This window comes from Coturnix japonica, chromosome 3 (genome assembly GCF_054131305.1).
Source record: "Coturnix japonica strain WE chromosome 3, WE-NBRP24, whole genome shotgun sequence".
In the NCBI taxonomy this organism is placed as follows: Eukaryota; Metazoa; Chordata; class Aves; order Galliformes; family Phasianidae; genus Coturnix; species Coturnix japonica.
The window spans coordinates 25578721-25596288 of NC_140665.1; the positions used below are offsets into that span (position 1 = coordinate 25578721).

At 38.0% G+C, this 17568-nt stretch overlaps 1 protein-coding gene across 42 annotated transcripts in view; it reads left to right on the forward strand.

The window, feature by feature from the left end:
- The window catches only part of PPM1B (protein phosphatase, Mg2+/Mn2+ dependent 1B), a 55417-nt gene that overhangs the window by 26127 nt on the left and 11722 nt on the right, over nt 1–17568 (forward strand). For 30 of the 42 annotated variants that reach the window (XM_085543080.1, XM_085543089.1, XM_085543084.1 and 27 more), the window contains 3 exons: nt 5489–6352; nt 7982–8099; nt 16838–16949. In XM_085543080.1, the coding sequence (XP_085399206.1) occupies nt 5507–6352; nt 7982–8099; nt 16838–16949 (1076 nt within the window). In that variant the 5' untranslated portion in view covers nt 5489–5506. Of the gene's footprint in view, nt 1–753; nt 770–3672; nt 3752–5488; nt 6353–7981; nt 8100–16837; nt 16950–17568 lie in introns of those variants that run through there. The other 12 variants (XM_085543099.1, XM_085543100.1, XM_085543101.1 and 9 more) reach the window with 2 other exon arrangements.

Below are 17568 nucleotides of genomic sequence, written 5' to 3' on the forward strand. Positions count from 1 at the left end.
AGACTTGAGTCTGATATTCCCATGGAGTGGTAGAAGCAATAGTGAATTTATTTTGCACTTGTCTGGGCCTGAGATTGCAGTACCTGGTGAATGAGCCTGGGTATTTGCATATTTTACATACTGCTGCTTGTATAGTTAATATGTAACTCATATAAAACGGAGCTTCCCAGATGGCAATTGAGCTTCCCAGCTTTCATAATATTTAGATAATGACTTGATGACATCTGAAATGGTTACCTGGAAAACTAAGACAAATGACATGGAATGAAGGAAGTTTCTACTTTAGAGCATTTGTTACTGAGAAAGATATCTGCATTCCTCTTCAGTAATTTCCTAGCTGAAGCGCTAATGTGAACAGCCAGCTGCTGAATGTCAGAAATCATACTAGCAATCACTGAATTATGTGTCGTTAGCTAGGAAGAACACTACATGTTTTAAGTTGACATCTGGTCACAGAAGTTCATGGGTGTGACCTATCCATTTTATCTAATTGTGATGCTGCACATAGTGACAAAGGCTTGGAATCTCTAAAATGTGTCAGCCTGAGCACCAGTGGTGACTTTGTACTGTTTGCAGTGATTGCAGAGGTACATTCCTGTCAAGATCATCTTGGGCATCTGTGGTCTCTTAACTATGTACCTACTGAACTGCATTCCAGATAAATAAGAGGCTACAGCATGAAAGCTTTCACCTTATCCATGAGAGACAGGCAGTTGTCACATCAGCTGAACTTGATGCAGTTATGTGACTTTGCCCATGTTTTTAAAAGGTACAAAAGAAGAAAATCTGATGCTCATGCTTTAAGATGCTTGATGGTTTGTTGTTTTTTCCTAAATTTCGGAACACAGTTCTTGGTTTTTTAGTTATTCTCTGTTTAGCTCTACTGTATTTTGCTAGTAGCTTAATTATACGTACCCTGCACCTAATTCTGGATGTACTCCAGAGGCTGAACTGCAGTGTTTCAGTATAGTAATCTGATTATTTATATGTATTACCTGCCTGATGGTAACTTTAGAGCCACAGTATCTGATGTACCAAGTCATCTAAAATTTATCTGCCAGTTGGAACGAGTATATGTGTGTGTCTGAAGTTAACAATCTTGCTAAAAATGTGATAGGTCCTCACCTAACTCCTGGTGCGCCTTTCTTACACAGTCCCATAGTCATCTCTACGAGTTTACTCCTGTATCAGATCTGCTGTCTGAGCTGCTGGCTTCTAAATTCACCGCAGTCAAAGTCGCAGACTTCTAAAATTAAATTAAAGCTAATTTTGCGCCTCTTTAGTGAATCAGTTTGAACAGCAACAGCAAAAACATCTCAGCCAGCAGTTCTGAAAGACAGGAAATTGCTGGCACAAAGTAATGGGGAATAGCTGAAGCACAGCAAATTATGTTTTCAGGTATTGCTGTGGACATTGGAAACAGATGTAAATCCACGGCATTAAATGCTGCCTGTGATTGTTTCGTTCCTTCAGACTACCTTGAAGTAGCTAAACAACATATTGCGTTTGTACTTTTTTTTTTAATTTTTTTTTTTTTTTAATGGCTGATTCAAAAGCAGTTTGGTGTCTCTTTTGTGTATTTCTTTGTTTGCTCCCTTATATTGATATTCCATTTCATTGTATCAGTATGAAATGAATCTTTGGCCAGGATCATTCCTCACTTGACCTCCAGCTTCTGGCTACAGTTGATTTAAAAACAAACAACTCAGACTCCATCGTGAGTGGTCACATATAGTCAGTCACTGCTTTCTTTGTAAAAACGTTCAGATCTCATTCTTAACAGTTCAACTGTGTCAGTACTTTGTGTTGCACTAACTTTAAGTTACAGGAGCTTACTGCCAGGTTTCAAGTAGAGCTATTGCTCAAAATCTCAGTAGCTCTTTGCCTAATGTAAATTTATGTGTCGCCAATGCTTTTTGAGTTCAGTAAGTGGAAAGTGATACCAAGATTTCTGTCATTGAAAATAGAGAATTATTGCTTGCATTCTCTGTAAGATTTGGATCAAGGTGAAAACATGAGAGTCAGGTACATGTTTGGACTTAAGATAAATAAGTATTGGGTTAGGTTTTTGCCCCAGGAAAGGTGTATCAGCTTCTACTGACAGTGCTGAACTCACTTGGAAATGTCTTAGCTATTGATTTTAAAACTAGAGCTGAAGACCATAAGAGAGCTGGAGTTACTGCCAGAGCAGCATATTGCTGAGCTTCCTTTGAAGGCCTTCCAAAGGCTGTTTGTGATTAATTGGCACTTATCAGGTGGTGATGGTGGGGTTTTTTTCCTTCCCAGAAGTGACAGAACTACTGCAAAAATCCCAAGTTTCCGTTCTTGATCTGAAGAATGCATACTGTTCCTAAAAAGTTAGACACCATTTCTTTTCTTACTAAAACAGTTTATTTCTTCAGCTGATCTTCAAAGCAATTGCTGCTTTATATAGTCTGCCTAATATGAAGAGTGATAGAAAGAGGTCTTACGTGTGTGCTTGGTGTCAGCTTTATGACCAGCCATAAGCTGGATACCTAGCCATAATGTTTTCTTACTGATCATAAGTCAGTCTCAGCATCACTTATTATTAGTTTTTAAAAGTATTTGTAATATTAAAAAGTATATATGGAATATTTAAAATAAGATCTTTTTTTATTCCTCCTGAGCTGTAAGAAATGAATCTACGTATAAATTGGTAATGCTAGGATGTGGAACACAAGCTTTGATTCTTTTTCTCAACACTTTATATACGTGTATATATAAATACACAAACACACATGTGCATATATATATGTGTATATATATATGTGTGTGTGTGTTTAATGTTGTGGTCACAGGCTTTTGGAATTAGATGAGTTTTGATCTTTACACAACTGTGTGTAGGTGTCTCCAAAAGTAATGCCTCCTATTTATTTCTGTGGAAACTACAACAGATACAAAGAGCACAGTGACACCATTTGATATTGTACATTCACAGCTACAAAGTGCTGTTTTTCTACACGGTCACCACCATTAGCTATGCATTTTCACCAAAAGTGAACAAGAGCCTGCATACTGTGCTTGTGGAAAATCTGACCCACTGTCACCGTTGCTGAAGCAAGCAGTCACTATTTGGTCTCTATCAGTGTTCTGCAAGCGTCATTGCATGTCAGTGGTGCAGTTCTTTCCACAGAGAAGAATTCAGTGTCAAACCTTTGGTTCTTACACACTTCTGTGTCAGACACCAGTTTGACAGACTTGCATCTTTGCTGCCATCTGCCACATAGCAACAACATGTAATGGGACGTTGTTGGGAAGGTTCAGCCTTTCCTGATGTACCATTTATATCCACCTTTGACATTCTGGGCCTACGTAATCAAATAGGAAGCATTACTTTCAAAGCATATCTCAAATGGTTTGAGAACATTATATGCTGATGTGAAGTCAATCTTGTTTTTTGTATTAGATGTGCCAGTTAATTGTCGCTTGAAATGCATTTTAAAGTCTAAGAACTGTTTTCCTGTTTATATAGAGTAAAAATGAATTGACATTCACTCTTAAGCGTGTTTTCATGATAACTGGTTTTACTGTAAATTCTGCAGCTGGGGATATGTGCCTTGTTTAAATGAAATGCTCATATTGGAGCATGTACAGTGCTTAGGATATCTTCTCTAATGCCACACAATTCTTTTTCTTTTTTTTTTATCATAGCTCCTTTAGACAATTTACTGAGTACAAGACTTGTGTTACGACATCAGACTTCCTGATAGCAGAATATTGGTACTTAGAGGTAATCAGCTATTATACATTTGTAGAGCTTGCTAATAGGTGTGAATGATTTACAGTTGAGATAGGATCTCAGAACCAAGCCAGAGGGAAGTGTTTGCACCATCTACTGTGTATGCAAAACCTTAATTTCTAGCTGAATGTTGAAGAACATCCATAGGAAATCTGTGTAAACTTGGAATCTGCTTGTTGTTTCGTTCTGTGTCTCTGAGAGGCTCTACAGAGTGAATAATTTCAAGACTTCAATGTAGAATATAATGTGGTACTTGAACATAAGAGCTATCTGAATTCTGGTATTTCTCAGTTGATTTGGCTTTCTTTACCTTTTTCTTTATGATGTTCACAGCATGTTACAAAACCACAGTAATCTTTCTGCATAATATTAGTAGCACTCGAATCAAAGAACATTAAGCTTGAATTGAGAAAGACAGTAAATTTGTACTTACTTTTTAAGCCAGATAAAGAATTGCTTCAGTATTTGGGGAAAATAGTCTGAAGTTTTCATTGAAAGAGAGCTCAAAAGATTTGTAGCTGGTGAGCAAAGCCTTAGTCTGTGCAGTAAGTCCTCAGCCCTTTTCAGATCATCGTGACTGCAGGCTTGGTGTGTGCTGGAGTATGAGGCACCTCGTGAGTGACTAGCTCAGGATCAGTTGTGGCAGAATTGTCTCAGACTTTTGCCAGGTGCAGGCTGCTGTCATTTTACAGCCAGTCACTAAGAGTTTCGTGGGACAGTCGTTGTTAGTGTGACTGGAAGTTGTCTGAGTGTTTCTGAAGTTCTCAGAAAGGTAGTGTGGAACCTGTGAATTAAAGAATATGTTCCTGCTGACTTTGTAAAGTGGAAGATGGTTTATTAGGCCTAAGTAGAAGGGCCTGGTCTTATGTAGGTGAGGGAATCAGAACTCTTCTAAAATTTGCTTATAGATACTTATATTTTACCTGCAAGCTTATTCTCTGAGGATGCTTCTTACATATTTTGCAGCTGGATCTTCTCCAAATGCTGATGAACTAACTTTCTGTGGAAAGTTGTTTTATTTTTCTTGTAGATAGCATATCTGTTTTAATTGGGTGTGTTTTAAAATCAAGATCAATGCATTTATGAACTCAAAAACTCATAATTTAAGATAATGTTTGAAATTTTTTCTTGGATCAAAGTGGGATTGACTTCTGGCTTCTGTGGAAGTGCTCTAATCATCTTCTTTGGTATAGAAGTTCTGTGTTCCTCTGCTGTCAATTTTGCCACTCTTTTCAAGATTACAGAGGTGGCACAGTACATGCAAAGCTAATGAGAGCAGTTGTTACTTAAAGCTATTAGCTTTTCTTCATGCCTGAAACTAGAAGTGGAAAAGAAGTAACATGGGTAATATTTTTCCAATATGAGTAGTTTTTTACAGAGAATGGCAAAATTGGCAGGGCTATAAAGGTATGAGAACTATGCCATCGCTATGTCTTCATATGGAGAGCTTTTTGCACATTTTAATTCTGATGAATAGGTCTTAAAAACACACAAACAGAAAATGAACCAAAACACTCTCACACACAAAAAAAGCAAACAAGAGTATGTAAGCTCCCATTGCGTTAATGTAATCTGTTAATTACTCTTCCCTTTATAGCTGTTGTTTTTTACACGTGCGTGTTTTATAACTACTTCTTCAAAGAAGAAAGCAGAGGGAGAAGAAAACTGACATTGAACTTACACAGAATGGTGGCTTTGTAAATAAGATTTTTCTTCTCTGTTTTCCAGATTCAATATTGCATAAACATGGGTGCATTTTTGGATAAGCCAAAAACTGAAAAGCATAATGCTCATGGTGCAGGGAATGGCTTGCGTTACGGCCTCAGCAGTATGCAGGGATGGAGAGTGGAAATGGAAGATGCTCACACAGCTGTTGTAGGTATTCCCCATGGCTTAGAGGACTGGTCCTTTTTTGCTGTTTATGATGGTCATGCAGGATCTCGTGTTGCAAATTATTGCTCCACACACTTACTAGAACACATCACTAACAATGAAGACTTTAGAGCAGCAGAAAAACCCGGATCTGCTCTTGAACCTTCAGTGGAAAATGTCAAGAGTGGAATCAGAACTGGCTTTTTGAAAATTGATGAGTGTATGCGCAATTTCTCAGACCTCAGAAATGGGATGGACAGAAGTGGCTCAACAGCAGTGGGAGTTATGATTTCACCTGAGCATGTGTACTTTATCAATTGCGGTGATTCACGTGCTGTTCTCTATAGGAATGGACAAGTCTGTTTTTCAACACAGGATCACAAACCTTGCAACCCGAGGGAGAAAGAGCGAATCCAGAATGCAGGAGGCAGTGTAATGATTCAGCGTGTCAATGGTTCATTGGCAGTTTCTCGAGCTCTGGGGGACTATGACTACAAATGTGTTGATGGTAAAGGCCCTACAGAACAACTTGTTTCTCCAGAGCCTGAGGTTTGTGAAATTTTAAGGGCAGAAGAAGATGAGTTTATCATCTTGGCTTGTGATGGAATCTGGGATGTAATGAGCAACGAAGAGCTCTGTGAATTTGTTAAGTCTAGACTTGAAGTTTCAGATGACCTGGAAAAAGTGTGCAATTGGGTAGTGGACACTTGTTTACATAAGGTATGTATTCTGTTTTCTCCAAGCAGATATTCTGTCTTCTGTTCAGACAGGTGTAATGTTAACAGCCTAATCTTCCCCTTCTCATTTTTCTTTCCCCTGAACTTCTGTACCAATTTGACTGTGCCTTTGAAGAATATATGGCCTCATCCTCTGAGAGACAGTAGCAATAGCAAAAATGCAACTTCAGTATAATTTTTGCATACAGTTCCAGCTCTAAATTTTGTCTCAATTTTTAAAATGATTTTTTCAAAAGGTCTTTAAGAAGGAATCAGTTCTGTGACATGGTTTTCATTGCATTTCTCAGTTGAGCAGTTGCTCTCCTTTGCGTAGAGTGTGTGCTTGTAGTATCTTTTCTGTAGTCAGCTAATTGTTAAAGTTTGTATGAATTAAAACTACTCGGATACAAGCGTTTGCTTACACTCTTCAAGTTTGTTAGGAGCTACTGCACGTTGGTCTGCGTATCTTCCTTAGATTCACCATTTCCAAGCATTCCTTGAAAAGTGCAGCTTTTACTATTGCATATAGAGGCAACAGACCAAACAGGCAGTTCTGACAAATTTTAACATTGAAGGGTAAGTAGTTTCTTTCAGTAATGCCATATGTTGTGTAATTAGTTTAAATGCCCTGGCTTTTCTGATCAGGCACTTGTCCAGCCTTGTTAATGGCTTGTCATTCTAGTATATTTTCAGTAAAGTGAACTCTGACCTTTTGCTTGTTTTTTTGAAGTTTGGATCTGTGCAGGGCATGATGAGATTAGAATGCGGTCTTGTCTTTGGGATGTGAAGTATTATCTGCTGTTAAAAATATATACATGTGCTTGATATAGGAAGGGAATGTGAGCATGTGTACTTTTGAAGGAATTTATCATCATGTCAGATTCCTACTTAATTTCCTCAGGAGAAAGAGTTATCCTAAATGATAGGAGCTACCCAGTAGGTTGGGTATTGCAGCGACTAAATGGCACTGAAATTTCAGGTTGAGTTTGGACAAGGAGGAGCTATTTGGATAATTCTTTCATGTTTAATACAAGAGTAGAGAGTCATACTGTAAAAAATACGGCTTAGATTTCAAACCAGGAGTTTACATTAGTTTTATTGAGTCTCCTTGTAAGATGCAGATGTGGTTTTTATATTTAGCAATGGACTGTAATTTTGAAAAAAGACCAGGATAGAACTATCAAAGCTTACGAGTGAAGAATTGGCATTCAAATTGGTACCTGAAAAAGCTCTTGGCTAATATTGCTGAGCACAAGACAGTCTGTGAGATCGGATTGGCTATACTAAGTGAATTCTCATTTTGTTATTTGTCTCTTTTCCTTAAGTTGCAACGTATGTGGCACACATGCTGTCTGATGAGCATGCTTTGATGAATGTTCTCAGACTGGTGTAAATTACTAGCTTGGGCTAGCTATTCTGGTAGTTCAGAATAAATATCCTGCATTTCATGTTCCAGTACAATTTTCTTTTTATTAATTTGGGTGAAGGTTAACATCAAATGACTGCTTAAATGTCTTACCAGTTGTCTTAAATCTTTTTCTATAGTTCTTATTTTGTTTAAACAACTGTATTTTTTAACACCTCGTGTAAATAAGTGCCTGAAGTTTGTTTTTTTTTTTCCTTTGTCATGTAGGGGAGTCGTGATAACATGAGTATTGTACTAGTTTGTCTTTCAAATGCTCCTAAGGTCTCAGATGAGGCAGTGAAAAAAGATGCCGAGTTGGATAAGCACTTGGAATCACGGGTTGAAGGTAAGAAATCCATTTTGTTCATTAGAAATACTTTCATAGCCTCCTTGAGCGTGAAAACAAACAAAAGTCCTGAAAGCTGCCATGGTGATATGATCAGGAGAAGCATTGTCAGGTAAAACGTGGTGAGACACATACTTATGTGCTTTTGTAATATAAAACTTGAGGCTTTTACTTCTGTCTTTACAAGACAACGTTCAACCACTGACCTTGCAGAGGCTTATGTCGTCTAATAAAATAGTGATATATATCATTGCAAGGATATTTGTAGTATTTGCATCATTTTTTTTGTGAAAGCTTGACTGAAAGAAAAATGTTCAGTTCTTCATTAAAGGATTCACAGCTGGCAAATTGTTTAACTGCTTCTGTTAAAACACGGTTGTGAGTTTATTGTAAAATTAGCAGTTTGAAAGATAATTTGTGTAAATTTCTACAGAGCATAACTGATCAAAATTCCTTAGAACACAAGACCTTCGGATCATTCTGTATCATCCTTTTGGATTCTGAATGCTTGAAATATAAGTGTTTGTGAATAGAAGTTGTATAGACATGTAGAATTTTCTTGGAGGAGTGAATTGGATCACTATTTATTAAAATTTATTTACTTGTTTTCCTTATCTGGAGTTTTGAATGCAGCATCTTCCCCTTAGCAGAAGCAGTTAAAGGAAAGGTAGCTTAATTGAGAATGAAAGACAAGCCCTTGTGTTTTATTTTCTTTTCCTACCATGTTCTTTGTGCTGGAAGAACTGACATATGAAGCAGACTCTCAGAGTGCTGCTTCTAATTAAAAATCTTTTTATCATCAGTTAAGGCTGTTGTAAGGTCTGGCATGATGGTTGTGTGTAGCAGCTTCTGGGTCTGTTTCATTGTTGGTTAATCTACTATCCAAGATAAAGCTCAGTTTGGTAGAATTGACTTGAGGTTCATTGTTGATGCTGAAAGTTTGTGTTTTTATTGTATGTTGGGACAAGCTTTTGTGGAAGCAACTCAGGCATGGAAAGAACTGTTTCTGGAACAGTTTGTCTTGGTGTTACAAATGTGACTGGGCTAATACTGTGGAATAGCATCACTAGAGAGAAAAAATATGAAGAGGTTTTGAAAATCTTGTTGGTATTAATTTCTCAATGTCTGTAACCTCATCAGAGGAGCACTGAAGAACTGTAATGTGTTTATGTATAATGTGGCTTATTAACTCAGATGCTGGATTTGTCACAACAGCAATTTTTAGGGGAAGGAAAGGGTTTTCTGAAGAGGATGCTGGCTGAGGAAGTAAGATGAGAGGATTTGAACCCTTTGACTTCTTTCAAGACTGGATTAGAGTGTTCTTGATTACTGCGCTATTTGGGTTTAACTGTACTTTATAGAGATGGTCTCTCTGTAGATGGACAGTGAGTTATGCAGCTGCCTTCAGTGTGTTTGTGCTAGATGTTGAGTGAGTGCTGTATTGCAGTATTGCTGTGCTTTTGGTGCTTCTGAGTTCATGATGAGGAGTGCAATATCAGCTGTGTGCAGAACTGTTCAGCAGTGGTCAAGATGTTTGAGGCTTTGGTGGCTTCCTGCTGGTTCTGACCTGCAATCTTGGGATTGTAACAAGGTCTCTGACATGGACCAAGTCTCTGGAGGGTACCTGCCTGAGCATGAGCATTTTGTAATTTTTTTTCTTGAAAAGAAAACATGACTAATTTTTTCAACATGGTTCCTGAATTATTATAGGCATCCAGGCATGGAGTCTATAATCCGTAGAGGTAAAATACTAATTTCCTTTTATTAAAAATCAAAAGTATTTGATTGGAATTACTAATACAGGACTCCAGAGCTATCACATGGGTAATAGTTTCCACCCCTGTTTTTCATGTTGGTTTTATTAAAATATGAGACCTACTGGCTTTTCAATGCTCTCTAATGGATAGATATGGAAAGGACTGTTTGGACCTACTTATTAGGAAGTAGTTCATATTCAAATAAGTAGGACTAAGTATGAATGAGAAGTAATCCTGCACTGTAGATCTGAGGAGTTTAGGAAAATGCTGTGTGTGTACATATTATAGCAAACAGTATAACAGAGCAAAACCAAACACTACATCTAACTACTCATAACTTTTCATAACGCTAATTCAGTGTAGAGTGCAACAGTTTGCTTGAAAATGACTGTGTTGTCATTGTACCCTGGTGGCTGTGGATGCCTGTCAGTTTTGCCACTCAGGTTCGAGGATTTTTTGGTACTAACTTTAAAGCTATGAATGGCATTTACTCTAGAGGCTGTGTTTAGTTTTTCATCTGAGAGAAACAACTGTACTCATGTTCTTTGTCTAAGTTAGATTTTATTAGTCTTATGTAACCAGATGAGGTGCACTTCCTGTTTATGTCCCAGTAATGTAGGCAGTTCGTGTAAGAAACAGTAATCATCAAAAATCCATGAGAAGACCTTCAGGCCATAACGCAGTTGCCTCTGAATGTGCTGGTGTTGTGTACGGTCTGATTTCTTTCTCCCCATTCCACGTGTGGTTTAGATGGGATCTAAACTGAAACGGTTTATATATTTATTTTTACTGTTGAGATCATTGAGATCTGATGGTCACTTCAAATGTGAACTCTAGGCACATTTCTCAGAACTTGGCTTACATCCCAGACTTTCTCGATGATTCTAGTTAAGATAAGTAACTATTATCTTCCTGTGTCTGAACAAGAGTACACAAGCTGTTAATAGGCTCTGGGAGAGAGCCAGGAGCAGTTACCTCTGCTGTCAGCAGTTAGGTATACACGTGGTGATTATGGAGTTAGCATTCCTGACTTCTTGGTGGCTCCTCTCTCAGTTTGCAGATGGTTGAAAAATACATATAGCTACAGTGTATTTTATTTATTTTGTAAGTGAATGATAAGATTAATAGTAAAGCTGTTAAGTAACTTCAAGTTGGATCATCTGAATGAACTGTGGAAATGATGTAGGGAGCACTGTATGCTAATAATGAGGCGTTGTTATAGCATGGTAGAGTTACTGCTCTAATGATCAAAAAAAATCTTAGTAGAGATGTATTTTAACTGCATTGTCACATTTAACTAATATTATACATACCAAAAATAAGATGGGGACTTTAGAATCTGGATTTGTGCAGAGCCATTGTGAATGTAGTCTAAAACGATAGCTCAACATAAGTACTCAACAGAAATCATTTGCTTTGAGGACTGAATTTCTGTTGCTTCAGCCATTCTTGATTGTTTTTCTTACATGAGTTCCCTGCGTCATTCTGTGTTCAGCTAATTGGACAGAGTGCAAGACCTTTAAGTGTTAAGTATTAAGCAAGGAATGTGCGCTAGTATATTTGAGGAAGTTCTATCAAGAATCACAGAAAAGAAAGGGAACAGCTTGGAAAGATTTGAAATTCTTACCTCTGTCTTTTCTAAAGTTTTTGCGTTCTTGAATTCTATGAAATTGTCATTTTGACATAGTCTCCTTAATAGGAAAAAAGCTATTAAACTAGAGTTTTTTTGTGTTCCATTTGTGCCTTGAGTGTTATTAGTCCAGAAAAGATATAGAGAAGCTTGAATGAAACACTTCAAACAACCAAATAGCACAGTGGAGAATCACTTAGAAAGAAGTTGGATTCCTAAAAATAAATAAATATAACGCTAGTCCTTTTTAAAGGTTCACATAGTGAACAAAAGTGTTTTTCATTGAAAGAAAAAAGAACTCAATTGTTAGAGTGGTTAGGAAAAAAATGTAAGGTTTGAACATCTTATCAGTGGGTGGATGTTCTTCATGAGTGTAAACGGTTCAACACAGTATTTTCCTGTACTCTATTGATTCTTAGATTTTAAGCTGATGGAACTACCCCATCAAAGTCTTAAAGCAACAGGTTTTTCTCTTCTCTGATACAGGCATTTTCAGGTTTGGCTTAGGGTAAAGGTATTGTTTGAGGAATGATTTTCTTGATGGTTTTCATATGCGTGTGTGTATATATATATATATATATATGTATGTATATATGTATACACATATATCTGTGCTCAAAAGCAGTTAAATACTTGCATATTAATTTTCGTAGTCTCTTTTTACACATGTAGCATGCTGAGATCATGTGCATTGGTAAACTGTTAGTAGTCCTGTCTAGTCTTTCCAGTGTTATCAAAACAAACAAAAGACCCTTAAAAAGTAAGAGCGGGAGATCTTCTCCAGACTTAGAATGGATGAGCTACAGGCTAAAGCTGTTCTACTAATTTGGTTCTTTATGTTAATGGCATGTGTGTAACTGCATTCCTAAGTTGCAAATTTCAGACAAGTTATTGAGTAACTTATGACAATGGCTCATTCTGAGTTGTTTGGATAATTTCCAGAGGGATGTAATTGTGTTGGACGGTAAAGTTGTGCTAGGTCAGCTTCTTCTCACTGTCTTACTGTCACTTTGAAGTGCTACTTTCTGTTTTGTTTTCATCTGTTTTTTTAGAGATCCACAGATGGCTCACAGTAAGAGAATAGTAGGCGCAGAAGTTGATACTTTGATATGTTTTGATGTATTTTAGGGGGTGTATCAGACATGGAGATTTAAAAGCAAAACAAAAGGAAAAAAACTTACCACGCCTTTAAATCATAAATAGGGACAATTGTTCAACATAAACTTATAGATTTAATAGTTGGCTACTCAGTTAATTCAGTTAGTTGATAAGTGCATTTTATGTGTGTGGAATATACACTATATATAGCTGTTTTGCAGCTGGACCCAGTGGAGAAAAGCGAATTCCTTCCCATGTCATTATCTTAGAGCTAGAGGTAGAAGTGTTGCTGAGATATAAAAGGCAGTTGTAGTTCTGTCTGGTTGGGGATGTAATCTTTGGGAAAAAATGCTCATTTGTATAAAACTCCCTTGAGGATAGAGAGACCTTGCAGAAAGATCTTGACAGGTTGGGCTACTGGGCAGTTGCAAATCATATGAAGTTTAACATGAGTGAGTGCCGGATGGGGCAACCATGGGTATTTGTATAGAATGATGTGTGAGAGGCTAGACAACATCCTAGAGAAGAGGGATCTGGGGTTCTGATTGACAGCAAGGGTGCCCTATCAACACAAAAGGCCAACTGTGCCCTTGGGTGTCCCAGGCCCAGTATTGTCACTGGACTAGGGGAGGGGTTGTCCAGCTCTGCACTGTGCTGTGCTGGGTGCGGGTTTGAGTGATAGAGTATAAAGGCATAAAGCTATTAGAGAGGGTCCAAACGAGGGCTGCAAAAATGGTGAAGTGTTTTGGAGGGCAAGGTGTGAGGAGCACCTAAGGTTGCTGCGTTTGCACAGCCAAGAGCAGAGAAGCTGAGAGGAGGCCTGATGGCAGCTGCAGCTCCTCGCAGGGAGCGGAGGGCAGAACTGAGCTCTGCTCTCTGTGAAAACATCAGGGCCTGAGGGAACGGCATGAAGCTGTGCCAGGGGAGGGGCAGCTGGGGGTTGGGGACGGGGTCTGCACCACAGGGCGGTGGGCATGGAACGGGATGTCCAGGGCAGTAGGCATGGCCCCGAGCTGCTGGAGCTCAAGGAGCATCTGAACAACACTCTCAGACATCGCATTTGAATTTTGGGATTGGACTCGGTGATACTTAAATGTCTCTTCCAACTTGTGAATCTGTGAAAACTAGAATGAGTTTTGGTTGAAACTTTCAATAGGCTTATCTCTGAGTTAAGTGAGCTTTCTTAAAAATATTTTAGGAGTTAAATAGTGCTTTGTAGTGAACTTCAATGGATTTCAGTATATGATAGTATCAGAAAATAATTCTTCAAGTGTTTAGTTTATGTTAGCAATAGAAATAAAAAAGATTCTGCAGTTGTGCTTTGCATGTTCAGAGTAAAAAAAAAAAACAAAAACCAAAAAACAACAACAAGAAAAACAAATTGCAATGTTACTATCAACATTGTTGATATGGTGAAAACCTCATAAATGCATGTAAAACAGGCTGTGAAATCTGTTTTCTTGCAGTCTTTGTCACACAAATGAATGCTGCTCCAGCAGTAATGCCTCCTATTTTGCTGTGTTGGCCCATGTGATGTCAAAGATGGGTATTGGTGGTACAGTAGTAGAGGCTGAACCTTCCAACAGTATCCCTTTTGGTTTGTTTGTTTTGTTGCTGTGTGACAGATGTCAGCAGAGGGGCAGCCTGACAAGATAGCATCTGACATAGAAGTGCATATGAAGCAAGGGTGTGTCACTGAATTTCTCCATGTGGAAAAAATTGCACCCATTGACATTCATTGATACTTGCTGAACATTTATAGAGGCCAAACAGAGGACGTGAGCACTGTGAGGCAGTGGGTGGTGCATTTCAGAACTAGCAGCATTGACAGTTGGTCACTTTCATCGGCGCAGCTTTTTGGAAGCACGGCATGCAGGCTCCTATTTATCACTGGTGAAAATGCATAGCTAACGGTGGTGACTATGTTGAAAACATTGTTTTGTCTCTGAGAATTTGCTGTATCAAATATTACTGTTATGCTCTTTGTATCCGTGGTAGTTTCCATGGAAATAAATAGAAGGCATTACTTACAAAGTGACCTAGGTACGCATTAGTTAAGGTGCAGTGCAAAAAGGTCATTCTTAGTCATTTGCTTTACTCTTGTTTATTTTTCTGTTACGTCAGGAAGAAAAGGGGGCAAATGTTTTGGTGAAATTACTCATCTTTGTACTACTAAAAGAAAAAGGAATTGGTCTCTTCACTATAATTCCCAGTTGGGCAATCTCTGAAAATGGAAAGAAGGTGCTTTTAGTTCAGTACAGAGCTTCCTAAGAAGTGGCTTTGTAGCATTGAGTAGAAGATTTTAATGTCAGGAAATCCATGATAATCCTGAGTTGTGGCTTCTTTAATTACCTTTTAAAAAGCTTCAAAAATCTTGAGCTTCCATTAATATTTGGAAATTGCTTGCTTCTTTATTCTTAATAATTCTTGTTATGTGCCTACTTCAGTATGTACAGAGCCAGACAAAGTCTTTGTTTAAAATGTAGTATATACTTAAGATGTTTCCTCTCAGCTGTGACTCAGAAACACATTATAGTGATACCATCTACTTCTGACTAGGTAGTACTGCACAAAGGGATAGAATCTGTGAGGGATCTTGTGGCTGATTTCTGTGGATGTATTTGGATGAAATGATCCAAGTCTTAAGATTTTCACAATCAAGCACACATACTTAGCTGTCACTTCCTTTGCTTGCTGTGCTTCATTCTTAATGAGTGTATGAATCTTAATACATGTGAGGCTTCATGGAAGAATGTTTAATCCCTTTTAGTAGTATATCCAGCTCATTCACTGCAAGGATTTTGTTTTCTTGATGTAAAATTGCAGCTAAAAAGCACGGTTGCCTTCTTTCTTATCAATAGCGAGGCTGTTCTAAAAATAAGCTTAACTTTGGACTTTCCCACAGATTTCCTTGATGCAGAGTGAGCAAGTGCATTGCAAGCTGGCATATCACTTATTTTACTGATACATAGTAGCTGTTGAGATATTTAAATACCAGGAAAGTACAGTATTTAAAGTAGGCCACGTGCTTTACTGATTTCAGAAATTGAAGTTGCTTCTGCTGAGCTGAGCAAATTGGGCATCTGTAAGTGGAGAATAATCGATTGTAAGAAGCGTAAGTGGTTTGTTTAGCTCTGGATAGCAGCCAAGATACAGACTGTTCTAGGTAAGAGTTCTATGTTTAGACATGAAACTTAAGAAGAAAAAAAATCCCCTTGAATATTATGCAAAAAAACTCAAATGCACGTTGGCAGAAAATAACAGTTCATTCCTTAATTTGGATGATTTTCAGGGGAAAAAAAAAAGTCACCCACTGATGTTCATTGATATTTGCTGAGTGTTTATGGAGACCAAACAGTGGAAGTGAGAACAGCGAGGGGGTGGGTGGTGCGTTTCAGCAGTGGTGACAGTAGCGTGAAAGATGACCCACATTCCAGACAGCCATGCAGATGTTTGAGTGCAGCATGCAGGCTCCTTGTGCATAGCTAATGGTGTCGCCTGTGTTGAGGAAGACTGTTTTGTAGCTGAGAATTAGCCCTGTTAAATAGTGCTCTTGTCCTCTTTGTAGCTGTTGTAGTTTTCATGAAAATAGGAGGCATTACTTCTGGAGCAACCTGTGTACTTCTGCTTGGAAAATGGAATACCATAGTATCAATTATCTGTTGTGTCAGTGCTATGTTCTCTTTTGGCCACTGGAATGATGATGGTCCATTGTACTTATCTGACTTAACTGCTTGATGGTCTTAGTTTATCCAGGAGAGTCAGAACTTTGGCAATACACCGTGCTGTACAGTGAAGGATGACAGTGAATTCCTGGGAAGTGTTGGCTTTTTGGCATGCAACTTCTGAGTATGTGTTGCAGTGCAGTAGGAAGGTAATTGAAACAGGCTCCTGGCTGTCACTTCCTAATGTGAAACTGTTTCCTAGCTGCCGTCCCCAGGATATTTTATGCAGTTCATGGTCTGCTTCAGTGTCTTTGACAGGGATTTGCAAGAAGCGTGAATGGAAATGCAGGCTATAGGTTTGAATACCTCCATTCAGTCATACAAATATAGTTTACTTTTATTGTTTAAAAACAAATAAACACAAGCCAACAAGCATCACAAAAAAAACCAAAACAACCCACCAAATGCTTTGTTTACATGCAACATTTCATACTGTCTGGTCAAGTAGTACTGTCTTATATTTTAGTGTCTTAAGGAATGGTTGGTGTTAATTCAGTAACCTAAGGACTTCTTCTGTTTTTAAAATAGAAATTATGGAGAAATCAGGTGAAGAAGGAATGCCTGATCTTGCTCATGTTATTCGTATTTTATCTGCGGAGAATATTCCTAATTTACCACCAGGAGGTGGTTTAGCTGGCAAGTAAGTACAGTACTGGAATTCCATGAACTATTATTTCACTGGAACTGATTATTCCTGTATTCTGAATTTTTTTTTCAGTGTAATTGACTCAAGTCAATAAAGGTTGTTTTCTTTATTTGAGGCTAGTTCAACTTCTGCATTATGTCAATGCTTGTATCACTAATCCCATCCCTTACAGGTAAGTGAGGAGACTGATCACATTCTAGAATGTAATGTGCTAGTTTACTGTTGTCACAGATGCACTTAAAAGAAATTTAATTATATGTGTTTATATAATTATTCTTAGCTCTCTACTGCTTCATTGTGTTAAGAACTATCAATAATGTAACCAGTCAATCAGCGTATCAGATTTTTTCCTAATATCATGCTCTTTCCAATGTGCAGTTTCCATTATAAGTCTGGGTCAGTGTTTGGTTTTGTTTTTCAACATATAAAATCCTGTTCTCTGTGTACTTGTGGATATCTATATTTTCACTGGTCGCACTTGTTGATGAGCACCATTTGCTCAGATTTTTTTTCTGACCTTAAAAGTTCCTGTACATTCTGGATCATTTTTTCCACTTGTGTACATTCCAGGAATTCACAGATACTGCTCAGTGAGTCGATGCATCTTGTCATC